This window comes from Periophthalmus magnuspinnatus, chromosome 17 (genome assembly GCF_009829125.3).
Source record: "Periophthalmus magnuspinnatus isolate fPerMag1 chromosome 17, fPerMag1.2.pri, whole genome shotgun sequence".
Classification (NCBI taxonomy): domain Eukaryota; kingdom Metazoa; phylum Chordata; class Actinopteri; order Gobiiformes; family Gobiidae; genus Periophthalmus; species Periophthalmus magnuspinnatus.
The window spans coordinates 16,823,729-16,845,208 of record NC_047142.1 but is presented as its reverse complement, the minus strand read 5'-3'; the positions used below and the strand labels follow the sequence as shown (position 1 = coordinate 16,845,208).

At 40.9% G+C, this 21,480-nt stretch overlaps 1 protein-coding gene across 4 annotated transcripts in view; it reads left to right on the top strand.

Moving 5' to 3' along the window:
* The window catches only part of ptprma (protein tyrosine phosphatase receptor type Ma), a 337,914-nt gene that overhangs the window by 83,307 nt on the left and 233,127 nt on the right, over positions 1 to 21,480 (top strand). For all 4 annotated transcript variants that reach the window (XM_055228666.1, XM_055228668.1, XM_055228667.1 and 1 more), the window contains exon 3: positions 16,768 to 17,042. In XM_055228666.1, the coding sequence (XP_055084641.1) occupies positions 16,768 to 17,042 (275 nt within the window). The remainder of the gene's footprint in view (positions 1 to 16,767; positions 17,043 to 21,480) is intronic.

The window sequence follows — 21,480 nt, the reverse complement described above, 5'->3', positions numbered from 1 at the left end:
ACACCAGGAGGAAATGCCAAAGATGCAAAGCTGTAATTGATACAAAGGGTGGCTAATTGTAAAAATCATATTATTTTGAGTTTATTTCTTGTTTTTGTTCTAGTTTTGATGCCAATGAATAGGTGTGTCCAAACATTTGACTGGTCGTGTATAGACTTTATTACCATTAGACTCTTATCACACTGTATGATTTATGCTTGCATTAAATACAAAGGCAATACAAAAGCCACACCTCCGTCAGACTACATGACCTGACTGCAGATATACACAGTCTGCATGAAGGATGGGTTCGGGGTGAATATATTTGACACCATCACAGCTGCCTGCCACTGCCCCGACCCATTCATCGCCCCCCTCTCTCATTTCTTTCATGTTTCAAACAGAAAGTTCAGGGAAATGAGGGCCTAACCATCTCAACTCCTTTTTTCATATGATTGGTGGCAGACGGGTATAGAGCGGTAGATGGAGAGATGGTGAGGAGAATAGCTCAGGCTTCATTGACATTTCTGGCGCTGACCCCTGAATTTTATTAGCAAATGAGACACCTAGAGGGCCAGGTTGAAAGAGCGGACCTACTCATCGCAATTCCTCATAATGATTCTCGGAACAGTTCAAGACCCGAATGGAGAGGAGGAATAATAAGCGCCAAGTCGTCATTGCAAATTATCCAGCCGCTATTTCGAACCGTCACTCAAGCACTAATTAAGCCAAATACCTATAGGCCAGTGAAGCTAGCACTATGCACGTGAACGCATATGTGGTAGATTGTATCGCCACTGTAATGTCCTTCATATCTGTAATTATAAGACTCATTTCCTTGTTCTTAAAGGAAATCACCATGGTAAATTGGTCTCAGTCATTAAGTCTGTTTCAGTTGCGGTGCCTTCTAGCATCCATGTGGTTATATTGATGGTAATTCTGTTGTGAATAATAGTTGATTGTTTCATAAGAGATTGTAGAAATTGGAAAACCCTTTTTACAATACGTAAATAGGAGGTTATTTATGAGATTTGGATTATGTTTTATTGGGTAGCAGTTTAGGCTAATCTAGTAGCTGAGTTTGGAAAGAACGTTGTGCAGGCACCAGATCATATATGAGAACAGATTCCCAGTAAGAATTCATGTTTTCAAGGTATTTTTGAGCAATAAAAACACTTGTGAATGAACAAATAAGATAAGATGGATGTGTTTAATATCATACTGAGCAACATTCCACAGTACAATTCCAATGGAGAAAAGACATAAGCCGACCCCCACTAGAAAAGTTACATAGTTACTTTTGTAATTGTACTGCGACTAAGGCTGTGGAAACAAACACCAATCGAACATCAGTAGCATCTGGCTGAAGGTGAGTTTTTAAAGCCTAAACATTTCCCTTAATATTGAACCATTTAAACCTGTATCTTTACCTTTTTATTGTATTATTTTATTCCTCAAGGTTATCCCAGCTTCAAAATCCCCCTGTCCTCTGCATAATTGCTACCTGTAAAACGATCTTTATTCGAGCGATCGGACCATCTCTTACACCAAGGCTGACCATAAACCCCAGCTGTGCCATATTATACCACCTACTTTTTCTATTTATAAGGGAACTAGCCTCATGAATTGGCGCTTTTACTGCTAATTAAAAAAGTGTCTGGTATTCTTTGTTTGCCAGGGAGGCAATTTAGCATCACACCAAGCTAGTCAATAGACGTGTTGGCTGTCCTCTACTGATTACATGCAAACAGTATACCCTATTTTCACACATCCTTCATTCATTCATCATATTTCTTATTAATAACACAGAAAATTGTCTATTATTGACACTGACACTTTTTTATATTAGCTGGCTGGCCTCCATTCGCAGCTATGGTACCTCATCTTTTGCTAATTCACTGTTCTCGACGGGGGCCGCGTGTTGCCGTGTTCAGCCATCATTCTAATAGAAGGTGAAGCCGGCCTACGTCAGAATAATAATAAATCTATTCCTAGCAAATGCTGTAGACAATGGAGCCTGGCCTTTACGCAGCGTATCGAGTGCACCGGAAAAGAACCCTTCGTTTTTAATTGGTATGGCCAGTAGTTAAGAGAGAGAGGGGAGAGTGGAGGAATAAAACTACTTGCACATTAGCAGTATTACTACTACTGTAAAATGGATAACGTGCATACTGTTACTGGGTCCTTGAGCAAGACACTTCACCCACCTTGCTTATGTGCAAGCAGAGGGCCAGATGACACCGATACAAACATTAATATTTATAATAAGTCAGATATTTTTGTGATATTGTACAGTGTGCTGATGTGACTATATCTTGAAAAGCAGTATTATGCAATTTTATTTTATTTTTTCATTTATTATATTTTTTTTAATCTTTTTGGAGCTTTCTACCACATTATAATATTGATCTCTCATACAAAACATTCCTGCAGATGCTTTAGATGTCATCCATGTATGTTAAAGTAATCTAGCAATTTCTCCCAAGCCCTGTTTGAACCCTCCTTAAACTACAACTTCACAATCTAGGTTCTATCAAATTCGTTTCAAAATGTGCTCCAATTGTGATGTGATATCTGAAGGGGGGGGGTGGCCTTGCATGGAGAACAAAGGGAGGGGAGGACTCAGGGCATCAAAAAGAAAGGGAGACTTATAAAACATGCTAATACATTGTTTTTGGTGAATATAGCATTTTCAAAACAATAAAAGGTAACATGGTGATCTAAATATGTTATGTGTTAGCAATCAATACCTCATATAGAAGTGTAATACTCCCTCTTTAATATATTACACCACTCAATTAAATCCAAACTTGTCAAACCTCCTCAAAACAACATCAATACCAGGCTTTTTCACTCATTTGGACATTCTTCTATTCTTTTTTACATTTTTTGCAGTGCGCCACAGTATCATTCTAATTTGCTCTTAGACTCCGCGGCTAATTAGCTTGTCATGGAGACGCCGGTGTTGCGGTGCACGCGGTCATTAGACTGGAGGGTGAGCATAGGCCTGCATGACAAGCCACTGTTGAGGTTGTCATCCCCGATCGGCTCTGGTACTCGGCAAGCACAATGAGGCAGGCTTGAAAAATGTGCGCGTACGTCAGGTTTGATCAATGGAGGCGTTCTTTTCCCCGGCGCGATCTGGTGACTGACCCATATACGAACGGCACGAGTCCAATTTAAGTACAAGAGCCATGCTGGGATGGGATTAAAGGATGGAAAGAACAGAAAGAGGTGCAATGTTGAGGAAGTTCAGGAATTATACTAAAAAAGCAGCGTATTATGGGATTGTTCAGTGATGATGTCACCCCCCGGGTCCAGCCAACAACTTCATAGCTAATTTCTAGCTTTGTTTTTGTTCCTCATTCATCAATTAAGACATGATTACCTTTCAAACTACCACAAAATGTATCGGGTATGTAAATAATGACGTGCCCTCCTCGCACCGTTGGATTACCAGTGTGTTTATCTCATTAGCTGCTGGTCACCACTAATGCTATCTTAGCCTAGCCTAGCTTCTTAGCTTCTCAACCTCATACACTTTCTGTTACTCTTAAAACCTTGTTAGCATTAAACAACTTCGATCCCTTTTTAACGAGAGAAGTGTCTTCTGAAAAAAAAAAAAAAACACAAAAAAAACCCCAAATCAGCTAATGCACCTTGGACTCGGAAGTAACATCATACTTAAAGAGGAGGTATTACACTTCTATGGGGTGATAACTGCGAACACATACACATATTTAGATTATCATGTTGTTTTTTGTCTTTGAAAATGCAATATTTGCCCCCCCCCCCCCCCCCCAAAAAAAAAGTAACATGTTTTATAATTTTCACTTTCATTTTTGACAGTCTCCCCTTCCTTTGCTCTCCACACTAAATTACTACCCCCTTCAGAGCGTTATCATGACGCAATTAGTATGCATCTCGCTAAAGAAACTGCTGCACATTTGTTTTTGAAAATGCTATACATTTGCAAAAAAAAAAAAAACAAACATCAAAAATGTATTAACATGTTTTATAATTTTCACTTTCATTTTTGACACTCTGAGTCTCCCCTTCCTTTGCTCTCCACGCTAAGTCACTACCCCCTTCCGAGCGCTATCACAATGCAATCAGTATGTATCTCGCAGATGAAACTGCTGCTCATCACATCAAGCTTGTCAAGTAGTCGTGTACAGTTTTGTGTCTTTCTTTCGTATATTTATAGAGAGTTGTTGTGTGGGAGCGTGGTTGACGTAGGCTTGTGGGCGGAGCTTTGGACGGAGTCATTGGACAGAACAGGAAGTTTCAAATACGGCCCGGGAAAGATCGTAAAAATATGGATGACATCTAAAACATTTTCAGGCATGCTTTTGATGAGGGATTATAACATTGTAGAAAACTAAAAAAAAAAAGAAAAAAGAAGCATAATAACCCCTCTTTAACAATCCTATAGTTGTATGCAATAACACCTTTGTGCTTAGAGATGGGAGATTAATTGACTGTTGCTCTACTAGGCTTGTCAGATACTACTCAATACTAAAATTAGCATTCATTTGAACATGTGTCATACTGAAAAAAATCACAAACTATTTATGCTATATCTGGTTAAACACATGGTACAAACTACTTTCATCTTGCGCTAAAGTGACCTTATATTGTGTTTTTAAGCATTATTGTGGTATCAAAATCCATAAAGTATTGAGCCTTTCCTCGCCCAACGAAATTGAGTTTGAAGTGTTGGTATTCTGGTAATGCTATGGTACTTTTAAAATGTGTGTATTTTCCCCAAATGTACAAAAAGGGCTCTGCTGGTTGATCTAAGAGGTCCAGTTAGCCGTTTGCTAAGGTTACCTGGAAAATGAATTTGACACAGGGTTCAACAACAGACATTTGCAATACAGTACAGTTAATAAAGCAGAATTCAATCTCTGGTGGGAAGTAATTGGATGTGATGGAAAGAAATGGAAATCTGGAAATAGAAATTCTAATCATAACTTTCCACCATCAAGGGAATTATTAGGCCTATGAGGAAAATAAACTAGAACATGGCTCGGTAATCTATAATGTCTAGAATGACAACTGGACGGACTAAGTTAGATACTGGGATCTGAAAGTAAATCAAAAACTATGCTACCAACAACACCCCAGATTAGATGAGAAATTGTAAATAAATGAATTACTGTTATGCTATGGTCTTCAAGTAGTAATGTGACTTCAAAATGATATTACTCAAATAGAAGTACAAAGTAGTGGTCCAAGAAAGTAAAATATTTGGGAAAAGTATTACTCATGAGTACCTAAATCATGTCTCAGGGAGCGGTGCACTAAACACAAATGTTCAAATAATTTCATATTGTCAACATAAAGCTTTTGTCAGTTGTAGACTTACTCACAGTGGGAAGAGGAACCAAAACTTTTACTTAAACTTCAATAAAAAATATTAGTCAAGTAGGAGCAGTGGTGGAAGGTAAGGAAGAAAAAGTAGTCAAGAACTACTTAAGTCAAATTTGTAGCCATCTATACTTAAGTACATTTTAAAGTTGGTACTTTTTACTTTTACTTCACTATATTTGAGAGCAGGTGTCTGTGCTTTCTACTCCTACATTTTCAAACTGAAGTAAAAAGTACTCTTCATATGATCTGATTGATTATTTGTAACATGTTCGTTCATATTCTGACAAAATTTTTCGAGTTAAAGCTTCGACTTTGAGAAAACAGAATAAATACACACAATTCATGAGAAAAATTATGAAACAGTTGCCGTCAAATTTTTTCAATCAATATCACTACATTTATCAATACACTATCAAAATTTGCACTCTACTTTTCACTCAAAGTAAATTTTTAAACGAATACTATTACTTAAGTAGTAGTCTTAATCCGTTTTAATTAGTCTTAATCCATTCAAAGCTACATGCAAAAAAATGTCCATAACCATACTCGACTGACACATGTGTAAATTGTATAACCTGCCGTGGAAGCCGCACCATTGAGTAGCCCTGTCTGCTGTCTTCAGATTGAATAGCATTAAGAGGCAGAACCCCGTGATTCACCAGTATCCAGGTATAACTATGCCATCCAATCAGCAGTCACTCATTACCGCAGGTCAGCACTAACTACGCTGTATTGTCATCAAAGGTGAAATGTCACAGAGCTGCTTAGAATAGACTCACATAATTAACCACACCACGCATACACCGCCTCCCCCTGAGCTCCTGGAGACATGAGATTATTGGACTATTGGCTCATCCCAGTGGAGACAAAAGCAGGGGTCTTTATCATAGCTACACACTGTGAAGTTATGCAGCTCAACAGTGACAAACCAACATAAGGCTCTGGAAGTGAATTTTGCATATTTTTCCCATAGACTTTTCAACCACGATTTATGTGTCTATTTTGTAAACTTGCTAGGGGCTAATCAGATATCTTATGTTATCACGATATGAACATTTCAAACTCTTTCGATACAAGGGAATACACTCAATACTCAATACTCTTTAGACAATAGAATGTGATTTTCAGCATTTAATCATGGTACTTTCTTTTGTATTGTAATCCCTCAGTCATCCAGATAGGTTCCATATTGGTTCGTTTGTGTATACTAGTCTATGTGCTCTTATACTTGTTCTGATACAGCTCAAGATCATTCTTTAGCGATTCAGGAAAGGTTCATTTCTGTCCTGTGAATGCGCCTTTTTTTTAGTATCAATACTTACTGAAACTAGTATCAAAACTAGATCCTCATTTCAGCATCAATTAGTATCTGATTTTTGCTAGTTCCGACAACCCTACTAGCTTAAGGTAATACTTGAAAGACAAAATGTACCGTAAATTTCGGATTATAAGCCGCTACTTTTTTTCCACGCTTTGAACCCTGCGGCTTTTACAGCAGTGCGGCTTATATATGGAATTTTACTGGATAACGGCCCCTGGGGGGCGCTCTCTAGCTGTAAACGTAAAAGTGAGACAGACGTGGGGAAAGATTCTGCTCTGAAGAATTCACTAGTTTTGATTTTGAACGATCATTTTGCGCATCATGAAATGGATATGATGCAGTTTTTAAGATAAAGAAACAGAAAGGAAACAGAGCAGGGGTCGGCCTTTAACACGCAAAGAGCCATTTGGACCCACTTTCCACATAAAATAAAACACTGGGAGCCGCAAATACTTTTTGACATCTAAAATGAAGATAACACTGTATAATAACAATAATGTAACGGAATAATGTAGGTTTTACTTTCACGGACAAGCCTTCTACACGTGGCAGATAAATATGGCAAAAACAACTTAAGTGCATTAAAAAAATACAACTCACCAAACCGCTGCATCATGCATCGCGCTGATTATGTGATTATGTCTACTCTACTCCGCAGTTTCTTTAAAAAAACAACAACAAAAAAACTCGTAGCGTATCGTTTAATCCCAGGTGCTTATTCTCCATGTGCCTAAGCAGTTTTGAAGGTTTCATTGCCGTATTTGCTTTTCCCGTATGTTACGCAGAGCGGACTCTGTGCGTGAGAGTCACCTGTAGCGACAAACCCAGATTTTAAGTAGGCATTGTCTGTTAAATTTATCTTTCTTTTTCTTGGAGGTCGTAGTCTCCTCTTCTGGCTCCTCAGTTGTCCTTTTCCCCTTTGTTAAAAAGATCTCCAAAGACTTTTGTTTTGGCTCATTTTCACTCGCTTGTGGCTCTACTTTTGTGCGTCGTGTCTGATGTGTTATACGTGATACGTCACCGCGGAGACAAGAGCAGATAATATACTTGCTACTACATCAAATAGATTTCTGTGGCGATTTCCAGCAGGATTTTCATGATTCATCTACGGACGAGCTTATTAGTGTGTCATTAGGGACGGGCCAAAGTTGCTCCTGACCCCTGTGCGCACAGCGTCTGAAAATCAGGGCTCTTTACGCAGGACTGTGAGCTGTGTCTGTGTTAGTTCCCAAGCCACGCAGAGCCGCAGTATGAGGCGGAAAGAGGCGCATACGGCTCCGGAGCCGCGAGTTGCCGACCCCTGAAATAGAGCCACTGCACGTGAGCTCGACATCAATGAATCCAACTTGGTCAATGTAAAAAGACGACAAAAGTTTTCAGAGGAAATAAAAGCAGATTTTCCGTGTTGGTGCAGCTTTATTTTCTAAACCTGCAGATGTGTTCATCCCGTGTTGTTGTCGTGTTGGTTCCAATTTTCAGGCACAGTTTAAAAAAAGCGTGTCGGTGCACCGTCTTTCTGTGTAAATATCTCATGTTACAATATGAAAACCTGCGGCTTTTATTCAGGTGCGGCTTATATATGTACAAAATTGATTTTCTCTTCAAATTTAGCTGGTGCGGCTTATATCAAGGTGCGCTCTGTAGTCCGAAATTTACGGTATACTGCACTTGATCCTCAACAAAGATATAAAGGCATTTCTGATTGTTTGCAAAGTCTGATTATTATTAGTATATCCCAAGAGACATATTTGTTCTTGCAAAAACGGCTATTTATGTAGAAAAAGTACTAGAACGCAATGTATTTGTATGAAGATGAATGAATCATGAGTTTAATAATCTAATCAAAATAGTGTCAAGTGTCATAGACTGTATAAAGAAGTGGACTAAGTATGATGTCACCCATAGTGTTCGGCTCCAGTCAAAGGAAGCTCATCGAGGCTAGTAAATCTGGAGTGAAGCTCTGGAAGGTAATGCTCCCTTCCAGCTCATACCGCTGGTTTAGCAGGGGGCGGGCAATTAGCAAAGCTGTCAATCAAGTCTGTTGCTAAGGCTAGCGGAAGCAACCGCTGCGAAAGAAGGATGCTGATTTGTCTCTTATTAATGTTCATATCTTGAGTTACAAACACAATAGCCAAATAAAAATACCAGAATCACATAAAGCGGGTCAGTACAAACATTTTAAGACCAAAATGACAAGCCTGACAGCAGCAGTTATTGAGAGAGGGGCTACAGTTTTCTAATGTAAAGTGAATTGGAGCCAAAGTCGATGGAGTCAGAAGTGCGCACATGATCACTTCGTATTTTGAACACGCCAGCTAGCAGTTTAGCTATGTCCATTTACATATACAGTCTGTGCTAATCATCAGGATTGTAGTAGTCGCAAAGTCAGTGTGCTCTCTGTGCTCAGACCCACTCCTCCTCTTGTATTAGTTCATGTAATGTTAACACTAATGGGCGTCGCATTAAGCAGCACTAAATATGAAGTGACTGCACACGCTCGACCTATTGTCTTATTAATATTTAATTACCGGGACAGTAAAGCGTACAAATGGTGCTCCGGGCGGCCCGTATTTTCGTCTCTAATTACCAACAGAGAGCAGTGCGGAGCATACATTCTCTGGGCAGGCCTGTCAAAACGTGGAGGGGAGATCGCACTGGGACCAGCCTGCTTTTAATAATGATGAGGAAATACTACAGTGCTCTTAAATAATATCTGCATGCAATACCGATTCCAATACCACAGTGATCATTTTTTTAAATGTATTGCTTAGACAGTATATGTGATTTACAACATAAAGTCATAGTACTTTCTTTTATATTACCATGTGGCCTTATATCTGTGTAATCCCTCAGTCGTCCAGGTATTTTCCATAGTGGTCCCTGGGCGTCTTATACTTGTTCTGATACAGCTCAAGATCATTCTAAAGCTACTCAGGACAGGTTCATTTCTGTTTTGTGGAAGGGACTTTTTTAGTACTGATACTTGCTCAAATGAATATCTCGTTTGGATACAAGTTTAAGTATCGGTTTGTATTAGATTTTCAATAAATTGACAACCCTGGAAGAAATATAGTGATAGATTGTTTGTTGTTGTGTGTGTTAAATTTACACAGTGTACCTTTTATGGTGGAGTGCATGCCAATCAAGATGTTTTCTATCACAGTTTTAAATTGGAGTCCCTGGTAGAGTCCCTGGTAGAGTCCCTGGTAGAGTCCCCGGTAGAGTCCCCGGTAGAGTCCCCGGTAGAGTCCCCGGTAGAGTCCCCGGTAGAGTCCCCGGTAGAGTCCCCGGTAGAGTCCCCGGTAGAGTCCCCGGTAGAGTCCCCGGTAGAGTCCCCGGTAGAGTCCCCGGTAGAGTCCCCGGTAGAGTCCCCGGTAGAGTCCCCGGTAGAGTCCCCGGTAGAGTCCCCGGTAGAGTCCCCGGTAGAGTCCTGCTTCGGTCATCCTAGTGCTCCAAAACCCTACCAAAAATGACTCACTGGTGGAGACAAGTTTTAGAAATTAGTTTACCATTTTCAGCTAAGAAATTCAACCCAAAGTCACTGACATCATCCATAAACCCCATGATTTCTGTGGAGGTGGCCTTTTATTGACTCATCTTTGTGTAACATATGATAAAACAACAGATATTACATGTTCATTATTGCTCTAAAGGTTACAGAGTCTCAGAGGTGGTGTCTGTATTGCAGTGTGCACTTGAGCAGATGGCTGGGTGTTATTAAAGCTCAGATCATGAGCAGCTCCTTCATTTAGCCACACAAACAACAAGTGTCCTTCTGCATCTACCTGCATCTGTATCCCGCGGTCACAAAGAATTACCTTCAACACCTCAACTGCCTAACGAACACAGCGGAGAGCCGGGCAATTAGTTCTCAGCCTTGACAGAAATGCTTCGTAATATAGCAGCTTTCAGTTGTATTTTTAGATGGTCCTTGTCTCTGGGAATGCAACAAGGAAGAGGCAATGTAAGGACTTAAATGGCATTTTGGTGGCATTAAAGACGAGCATTAATCTGTAAACTGTGAATCCAATCCAGTCCTCTGTCTCTCTCTTTCTGTCTGTCTCTTCCTTTCTCTAGCTCTGTCACTCCCTTACTTTTTCTCTTTCTCTCACTCTTTATTTCTTTCTCTTTCTGCCTCTCTCTCTCTCTCTCTCTCTCTCTCTCTCTCTCTCTCTCTCTCTCTCTCTCTCTGTAGCTCTCTTTCTTGGTCTCTATCTGTTTCTCTGTCACTTCCTTACTCTTTCTCTCTCTCCTCCTCTGTCATTCTCTTTCTCTGTGTCTCTTCTCTGTGTTCTCTTTCTTTCGCTCCTCTCTCACTCCCTTACTCTCTCCCTCTCTTCCCGCACTCTCCTCTCTCTCTCTGTCACCCCTTACCTTTCTCTCTCTCCTTTCTTTCTCTCTCACTTATTCTGTCTCTCTGCCACTCTCTTACTCTCCCCCCCTCTCTCTGACACTCTCTTACTCTTTCTCTCTCCATCTCTTCTCTCTGTCTCTCTTTCTCTCCCTGCCTCTCCCTTACTCTGTCTCTCTCTGTCTGCCTCTCTTTCTCTGTCTGTCTCTCTGTCTGTCTCTCTCCGTAGATAGTTAAAATATGATATTAATTTTCTCTCTAACTTACTTTAAACCCTTATAGGCACTTCCATGTTCAGATGTACATTGTGTTTTGTATCTAAATGTGTCGGGTATATGTATGTATACGTGTGTGGCATGTTGTCAGTTCGTATAAGAGCCACAGTGTCAATTGGCCGACAGCATAATGACCTTGAATGACTAAAGGTTGCTGGTTGGATTCCCTTCCAGTGGTTCATATACTGTAACTGGCCTTGACACTGTCTGAGAGCTTCTGTGAGTCAAGGTTTGAATGTTTTTGTAATATATATAGAGCAGAGTGGTGTGTGTGTATGTGTGTGTGTGTGTGTGTGTGGTAGTGTTAAAGTATCGCTTGCATAAATACATCCATCAAAGCATGAAGCAGATCCTGGTACATTGGTACATGCACTTCATATGTTTAGACACAGGTTAATTTATTTACAGTTGATTACAGCACACTCCAACCGCTCATGTGAACAACTCCAGAACAGCAGACACAACAGCTCTGACATATGCTTTTTCTCTTCTGTCTCCTCCCTCTCTCATTTATTTTCCCCCCTCCCTCCCTTTCTCTTTCTCCTGTGTCCCCCTCCATTTCTGCCTGTTACTGTCACACTCTTTCTCTCTATTTGTCTTCCTCTTTGTCTTTCTCTCTTGCTTGCTCTGTCCTTTTCTCTCTATCACTCTTTCTTCTCTCTCCTTTTCTCTCTCACTGTCTCTCTCTCTCGCTCTTTCTTCTCTCTCTCTGTCACTCCCTCTGTCAGTGTCTCCCACCTCCCTTATTGTCACACTTTCTCGCTTTTTGTCTCTTTCTGTCTCTCACTCTCTCACTCCCTTACGCTTTCTCTCTCTGTTATTCTCTTACTCTCCCTGTCTCTCTCTCTCCCTCTGTTTTTGTCTCTTCATTTCTCTCTCTTCCTCTCCTTCTCTCCCTCTCTCTTCTGCTCTCTCCTCACCCTCTCTCTCTCTTCTCCCTCTCTCCTCCCTCTCTCTCCCTCTCCCTCTCTCCTCACGCTCTCTCTCGGCCTATCTTTCCCTCTCTCTCCCTCCCCCTCTCTCCCTCCCCCCCTCTCCTTCTCTCCCTCTCTTCCGCTCTCCTTCCCTCTCTGCTCCCTCTCTCTTCCGCTCTCCTTCCCTCTCTGCTCCCTCTCTCTTCCACTCTCTCTCCCCCTCTCTCCTCTCTCTCTCTCCTCGCGCTCTCTCTCGGCCTATCTCTCTCTCCGCCTATCTCTCTCTCCCTCTCTCTCTGCTGTCTATCCGTGGTTACCTGCCTGTCAGACAGATGGAGGTAGTGAGCGTTACCAGTGCGGTACAAACAAACACAACAACACTACATTGTGATGGAACAAATGAGAGAGGCAGACCTCGCGGAGCGACTCAGGGAGCGACTCGGGGAGGGACTCAGGAGGGACCCGGTGCACTTGGAGCATTTTAACATAATACCAGCAGCAGCTCAGCCTCTCCACATGTTTACTGTTAATGACAAAGGCTCCTGTGAGGTTAGGCACTTGAACGCACTCCCTCTAAGAAACACAGGTGACAAGTCTGCATGAAGTCATTTTTATATATGTGTGCATTTGTGTAAAGGACTAAGTGTTAAATAGAGATGCCCCAGTAACAGCCCTGTGTAATAGGCCTGTACAACTCTATGGGAGATTCACCATTTCTAAAAGAAATAACCGGAAAGGAAATATTTTAAGTCCCTATTCCAGAGATTTTGAAGATGGGCTATCATGCAAAATCAGCTTTTTGGAGCTTTCCACCACGTTATAACATTCACTCATCAAAAACATGCCTGAAGAGATTTAGATGTTATCCATGTTTGAGTAATTTAGCAATTTCTCCCAAACCCTCCTCTGTTCGAACCCTCTTTGTCGTTAGCTGTAAGATTTTGTCCAAAGCTCACCCCACAAGCCATTTTCCATAGATGTACAACAGCAAGATACAAAACAATGCACTACAACTTCACAAACCTGATACGATGAGAAGTAGTTTCATTAGCAAGATGTACGCTGATTGTAATGTGATAGCGCTCTGAAAGGGGAGAGACTTAGTGCGGAGAGCAATGGGAGGTAGGACTCAAAACACTGGGCATTTTCACATTTTGAACTGTTAATGTAATGATGCCATGTAAATACAAACTGTTACTGGGTATAGTTTTTACTCTAGAAGTAGTTATAGCAGAAATACTCCTAATACTAATGGAGAGGGTTCAGCACATGTGAGGCAAGCGTAGCAATAAAGACAATATGATTTAGACTTTTCTATTTAATCAGTTTGTATTCAACTTTACTCGCGTCATAAACCAAACCTATTGCTAGTCATAAAACTTCAACACAACACTTTGTTCCTAAATGTTTTCGTCTCACCTCTACTGCAAAACCAAAGCCTCTCTTATACCCACATAAACAGCGTCTCCTTGGCTCGCACTCAATCCCACTCCGTGCCATCTCGTTACCGCGCCAAGCTAAATACCAGGATGACAAATACAAAATGGACCTCCGCCAATATCGTACAGCGTGCTATTAGATTAACCTTTATAATATTGAGCCAGCCTAAATGACGGCGAATGGATTTTAACGTATCGATTCCTCATCATTTCCCAGTGTCACGGAGAGACAGAAAAACATCCAGTGAAAACTGCCAGCGCCATAAGATGTATTTTTTTCTGCCATTTTATTTTGATGTATGGGGTAGATTAAAGAATTCAATAGGTTTTGCAGATAAGCGCCTCTTTCTCATTACTGGATATACACAGGGAAGACTCAGCGCTAATATACAGGTCTCAAAGCAGTCGTTGAAGCTGAGAGGGAGAATGCATTTAATTTAGTTGGACTGCACCCCAGGACCTTTGGGCGCCACCGATAATAAACTTAAGACTTGTTTGGGACGCTCGTGTCGGCAGCGTAATGACGAACCAATAAAGATCTGCTACTTTCTACAAACAAACAAAATCCATAGAAATGATGCTACGACGATGCTAACATTCTCTTGTTTTGAGACTCTGTACCGATTCTGATACTACGATGACGATAAAAATCACTTTTTCTTTACACAATTTAAGGTGATTTTCAACATTAAATAAAAGTGATTTCTTTTATATTACCGTGTGGCCTTATATCTGTGTAATCTCTGTCGTCCAGGTAGATTTCATAGTGGTCCATGGGTGATACTTACAGATACCGTTGAAATGAGTATGTAGTTTTGATACTACTTTGAGTGTCGATTAGTATCTGATTTTCAATACTTTTAACAACCCTACTGTGTCCCGTCTACATGTAATTAGAAAGTATTTTACTCTCCGATAATCAAGAAGCGTGTGTTGGCATGCTAGTTGTAAAAATTCGATACAGCGTCTTTAATTAGGTAGCTGTTTTAAAGGTGCAGTGTGTAACTTTTCTGGTGCGGGGTAAGCTACCGGTTGTGTTATGTGAAAGCTTCTATAGTATGGCATTAAACATATCCATCTTGCATGTGTTCAATTACAGGTGTTTCTAATGCTAAGAATGCATTGGAAAAACACCTAGAACTTGGACTTTTGGTGTCACCTGCTTTGTTTCCATGGAGATAGATTTGTTTAATGCCATACTGTGCAACGTTCCTGGCAAAATAGTGACATCTACGTGGAGACAAGCAGGTCTAACCTAACAAACTTGTTGAATGTTGGAAAGGTGTCTATCTACACACCAACGACCTCCACAGCCACCACCACGGATCTATAGAATGGTAGAGTGCCTTGCTCAAGGACACAACAACATTACCCGACTTGAGCTCAATTTGAACTGCCAGCGTCCAGTTATAAGAGGACTACATCAGCACCAACATCTGAGCCTACAGTGACATATTTTGAGCCAGATAGACCAAGAGCAAGGCCCTCGAGTGGACCGTCTTACCAAAACCTACTGGGAAATGTGAAACGACATGAATGGAAAAAATGTAGGTTATCGTAGTGTTAATATAATCAAATGTACAGCCGCACGCTATTAACCCTCATTAACCTTATATGCATATCACATGAATCTATACATTTATTCATGAGGGGGACACTGCCAGACACAGACAGACCTAAAATGCTAAATCTACTTTTAAGAGCTTTTCACCATATTTTAACCCGTTTCCTTTGCTCTGAGTTTTATTTTGAGTGATTCATGCATGTATGAATTGGTATTATCACAATACTAACATTTCAAACTCAATTTCGATACTAGACTCGATGCGCAATACCGATTCCATTACCACGATGATAATAAAATATTCTTTATTAAACAATAGAATGTCATTTTCAGAAATAAACTGTAGTACTTTATTCATTCTAAAGCTATTCAGGAATGGTTCATTTCTGTCTGAATGTGACTTTTTTGTATCAATTCTTGTTCAAATAAATAGATTTAATACTAGTTTTAATATCAACAGTATCTGATTCTTGATACTTTTGGCATCCCTACTTTGAATAACCCTGTATTGTTCTTGCGTTTGACATTTGAAGTGCAGAAATGTTAAAACATAATATGTACTCATGCAAAAACTAAGCAAAACATCCTTACAATATTTGACAGGTGGAAAGAAGGAAATAAACCAAGATGGCTCCCACACTCAGAAGCCAAAGGATAAGTGAGGGGCCCAATTACCTCCAGGAACAGACGGGTTAGAGAGGTGTCCAGCTCAGAGACAGGGACTTAAAAAACCCCAAAAACAACAACAATGGAGCAACAGCAATTGTATGTACTGTGAGAATATTGCAGATTTAAAGGTGCACTGGGCAACTTTTCTAGTAGAGGGTCAGCTATCTGCTTTTCTTCAGAGATGTTACTGCTGTAAATAGTGTTACACAGTATGCTTAACAACACATTTAACTTATCTATCTCCATAGTAGCTAACCCCCCCACCCAGAAAAGTTACATACTGCACTTTCTAATTGTACTGAAGTAGAACTAAGCACTAAATACACTTGTTCCTTCCTAAACTGTGTATATGGTGTTTTAATAGCATCATCTACTGTTCAGAGTCATTTCTGGAGTCTTTTTTTTTTGACAGTTTTAGTCCAATCCAGGTAAATTAGTAGCTTTCTGATTACAGTCTAAATAAGCCATTGTGCTGCCTTCAGTGGCCTCTGCAATTTCCAGTAGTTGGTGACATCACAAAAGGCTGCTCTGATCACAATCAAGTGTTTCTGATTACAAACACCTGGCTGCAGGGGTGAAGTTTAAGTGTAGATACTTGTTAGACCAATCAGACTGTTCCTTATACCTCTAGACCCCGCCCCTCCTCCCTCATCACTCATTTCTTTAGTCCAACAGGTACTCAGTGGTTGTGAGTGGCGTTTAGGTGTTAATTCCCACTTTAAATCTTTGAAACGCTGAATATCTTGCAATATTGTTCAAATTCGTTCCTAAACATGGCCAATTTTACAGATAAGTGTGCATCCAATCCCATTTGTTGTTTTTACCACACTTTGCCCTTGCTCTATACATGATCTGATCCTGTCCTTGTTTCATCTTCAGGAGCAGCCTTCATGATGGTAAACACTTCAGGGCGTTTCGCGGGTCAACGGGCCCTGCTCCTGTCCCCCCAGCTCAAAGAGAACGACACCCACTGCGTCCTGTTCCAGTACTACATGGGCGGTCGGGACGCCAGCCACCCCGGACACCTCAACGTCTACATCCGCGAAAACAACAGTCCCATGGGCATGCCAGTGTGGAACGTGTCCGGCCCCGCAACCCGCACATGGGGCCAGGTGGAGCTCGCCATCAGCACCTACTGGCCCAACTACTACCAGGTAACTTCACATAAAATATGACTGCTACACATGACTACTACCACGCAACTATGACTACTACATATAATATAAAGTAATTTTATTTATATAGTAACATGACCATCAACACCTACTGGCCTAACTACTACCAGGTAAATGCATGAATGAAATATGACAAATACCAGGTAACTTTAAAGTGACTACCAGGTTACTTTAACCTCCTGAGACCTGGCGTCCTCATATGTGGACAACACATTTTGGGTCCTCTAGGCCAGTGGTCCCCAACCACCGGTCCGTGGATCAATTGGTACCGGGCCACCAGCCGTCCAAGAAATAATTATTTACGTTGTATTTATTATCCGAGTCTGAAAAATCGTTTATTTTGAAAAATGACCGGATTCTCTTGGTTACACTTCCGTCACTTGAGCACCGAAAACTTAACCACTTAGCGTTCCGACGGCCCGCCCGCGTTACACGTTAATGTGGATTTGGACTTAACTTACCATTGAGCGCTCTGTGTGAATATGTTGATGTTTGACAGAACCAAACACAGTCTCATTCATTCCGTACAGGTCCAGAGAATATAATCCAGTCAAGAAATTATGTCCACAAAGGAAGTTAGAGCCTCCATGTCCAATCTGCTGCAGGAAAGTGAAATCTGTTCCGTCACTTCTCTGCATTTCTTTTGTCAGTTTCAGGCATAATAAACTTCTGACAGCGCCAACTTTGTTCCTCAGCGCAAAACAAACTTGTTAGCTTGTGATTGACACCAAAGTTGGCCAATAAGGTGGGGGCTGTGGGTTACTGGAGCCGCGGACAGTGAATGAGAGCTACAGATGACTGAAAGAGTACGCCCCACTTTCCCCCTTGTAGAATCAAGCTTTTACATCACACACATTTAGTGATGTTTCCTCTTAAAGCCCATGAACTGCGGAACACGCTGATGCGTGACGTGCAGTGGTCTACTGTAAGCAGACGGAGTTTGCTGCACGCGTAAAAAGACGAGACTGGATATAAAGATCCGCGCGTAAAATTACGCATGCGTATTGCGTAATTTTACACAGCAGTTTTGTGTTTTAAACATGACGAAACGGACAAAACAAAGGAAGTGCGCGACCGAGGACACTGTGGATCTTTGTACAAGTTAAACTAGAGGCATCTCGGACCCGGAGCAGTTCGTGGAACCGAGTGAAGATCTCATGGTGGACTCAGGAGCAGAGGGACCTTATGTTTTGATGGACTGGATGCTGTTATTGATCGGTAAGCGTGGTTTATTCTGCTATTAACTTAATTGTGGGTCAAATGTGTATCATGTGTAATCATTAGCATTAGCTAATGCCAGTCTGCGCCCCCCGACCACCACCACCAATCATCACGCACACACCACTTGGGTGAAGTGTCTTGCCTAAGGACACAATGACAGAAATTGGTCCTGACTGTCTCACTGTACAATCATGTACAGTATGTTCTTAGTTTCCAGTGTGTTTGTTTACATTTTGAAGTGTGTGTGTGTTTGTTGATTGTTTGCAGTGTGTGGTTTGTAAATATACATTTATTTTGACCCATAGCACCTGTTTTGACTGTATTTTATATACAAATATACATTTTATATTGTGTTTTGATATGATATATAAATGTACAGTAATAGAGCAGCTGGGTGTGCAGATACAGATTCCTCTGTGTGAGTTTTCAGTAGAGCCCTCACTGATGTCTGTGGGTTGAAACATTCAAAAGTTATTGCACTTTTTCCAAACGTTCTCCAAATGTCTTCATTCGGATAGGTTTGGAGAGGCCTGGACTTACTCATGATAAAATGATTGTAAAACTCTCATTTTTATAGGTATTGACCCCCCCCCAGTCCACGGTAAAATTTTCAAGCGTTGGCCGGTCCGCGGTGATAAAAAGGTTGGGGACCACTGCTCTAGGCCACAATGCAAATTTTTAGAAGAAGAATAACAGCATACAAGAACAAAAACAATGCAAATATATTATATATATTAATTTTTAACAGTTTAGAATATTTTATTTAAATTATTTTTTGTTTTTCTCCCTGCTCCTGTCTGCAGCTCTTCACATGAGACACATTGTTCCAAGAGGCACAATTGTTGTTTCTCATTTTGTTTTTACATTCAGGACAAACAATGCTGTGTTCAGGGTCTTAATAAATAGTTTTTGCAAATCATTATTCAAATGTTTTATCAAAATGAGTAAAATGTCCACATATGAGGACATTTGATTTACATATTTTTTTCTCAGAAACTACATAATGTAAGAAGAATATTCTTTGTATTTAGACTCATCAGGTCCCAGTCAGCCCAAATAACAAAGAGAAATGAATAAAGCCTGTCATGCAAGAGCTCGGGTCTCAGGAGGTTAAATATGATGAGCACTAGGGTGACCTGTTAGGTTGCTGGGTTCTTTCTAACCTAAGCTGTAACACAGAGTCCTTATCTTTCTCCAGTGTGTCTGAGAATAAAGCACCCTCTCTGTGTTGGAGGCTTTGTGCTTAAGCCTGCCTCATTATGGCCTGGTCTTTGGGAGGAGTAAGACAAATGTATTATTCGAGAAGAACCAAACAGTTGTACAATGGCCCATTGAAAACCTCTGTGATTATTGATTCTGGTGCTGCCGTATCCATGGTAATGTGGCCCTCCTCTCTCCGCCCCAGCCACTTGTGCCTTTCCATTTCTGAAAGTCATTTTCACTTCCCGGTGCACACGACTGCCGGCAGGGCCAAGGTGATTTCACACTTGCCTTGCCATTAGTCTGGAGCCAGACTTGTTCCACAAGTCCACCAAATGTTAATTGATGCAGAGGGACCCTTCACCTCCCAATGGGAGCTGGGGCTTGGAGAGGTTTTTCATTAAGACCAGGTAGAACCGGTCCAGAGTGAGACTTGGGGTCCTGCTGCTCATAACATGCAGCTGATGACTTGGTTAACGAGATGGCCACCTTGAAGAGAAGGGACGGATGTATATGAGTGAGTCAGTGCTGTAGTGTGTGAGGTACACGAGTCCACAGCAGACATGTACTTTTACAAAAGTACAATATGTCTCCTGTTTCTTTGACATTGAAGTAGATTGTATTTTTCCTCCAAGCCTAGTCTAATGACTCATCATGGCTGTGCGGAGGGAAGGTCCAGGCTTAAACCACAGAAGGCCCAAACATGGCAGCAGCACTGCCAATGATCCACTGCCATGGCCAAGAAAAGATGGAAATTGTCACTAATTAACAACACGGCACTAATTATGGGTATCTTTAATTGCACGGTAACCTACGCAATTGTCAAAGGGAAGCCACCTGATAGTGTGGAATTATTTTTTAATTACCGGTTTAGCTTCCTGTCATCCCCAGCCTTTTGATAATTACTCCTGTTAGACCATCCTCAAACTTTTAATGGAGATTGTCGTTTGTCTTGTTTTGAATGTGAAACTACAATGCAGTATTTTTAAATAAAAGCAGGACTCTAGGATATAATCATGTTTTTGCAATAGGTCAGGATAAACTACGAAATTAGGTAAAATATGAAACTACTTAAAATAAGAATATTTGCCTTGATTTGAAAAAGGTCAGCTATATTTTTAATTATCAGTTGGACATTGTTTTGTGTCATTATTTTGCCAGTGTTTTCACTGTAGTCCATGTCCAGTTCTGTAGGTTTTTAGTAACCTCTCAAAAAAAAAAAAGCTCACTATGAGACACCCATTCTAAATTTAAGCCATTTCAGCTCATTAAATGTACAGTATGTAACTTTCTGGAGGTGGCATGTCACCTGCATGACTCCAAGGAAACAAAAAGTTAAAACTATACTTGGGAACATTCTCCATGGAGATAGACTAGAGTTGCATGTCGTATTGTGGAAGATTATGGCCATAGGGACACTGTTTCCACGGAAATGAGCAGGAGGAAGCCCTAAACCAGAGCAAATAAGAGTCAGGTTTGCGGAGATGTAAGGATAGAGTAAGGAGACGCATATTTCAACAACTCCATTTGCTCACTTTTTGCAAGATGGACAGAATGCTGAAGTCTACACAGGGCTTCTCCAACGCACCTGGCTTCAGAAATACAATGTGTGATCCCTCCTCTTTATCTTAAAATGCAACATAAGTGTCCGTTCTTCATGTGAGTACAGTGTAGCCTACGGCTGCATTGCGCTAATCAATCTGCTAATGTCTCGTTAGCGTGGTCTATGGGGGCGCCTTTACAACGATATGGCTATTGACCACTGAATCTTCTTTTTCTCTATGACAAATGAGAGAGTGGACTTTAAAATGCCACCAACTGCTCCGGTCCCACGCGGATATCCCTGCTATACCCAATTACGCACAGTGCTATCATTGGTATTAGAATGTATTTTATCAGAGCTATTAGGCCTTCCAGCTGATGTGAGCTGCATAAACAAAAGGATTTCAATTAGGGAGCGGGGGCTGGGTCATCTGTCTACTGCTGCTGTTGTACG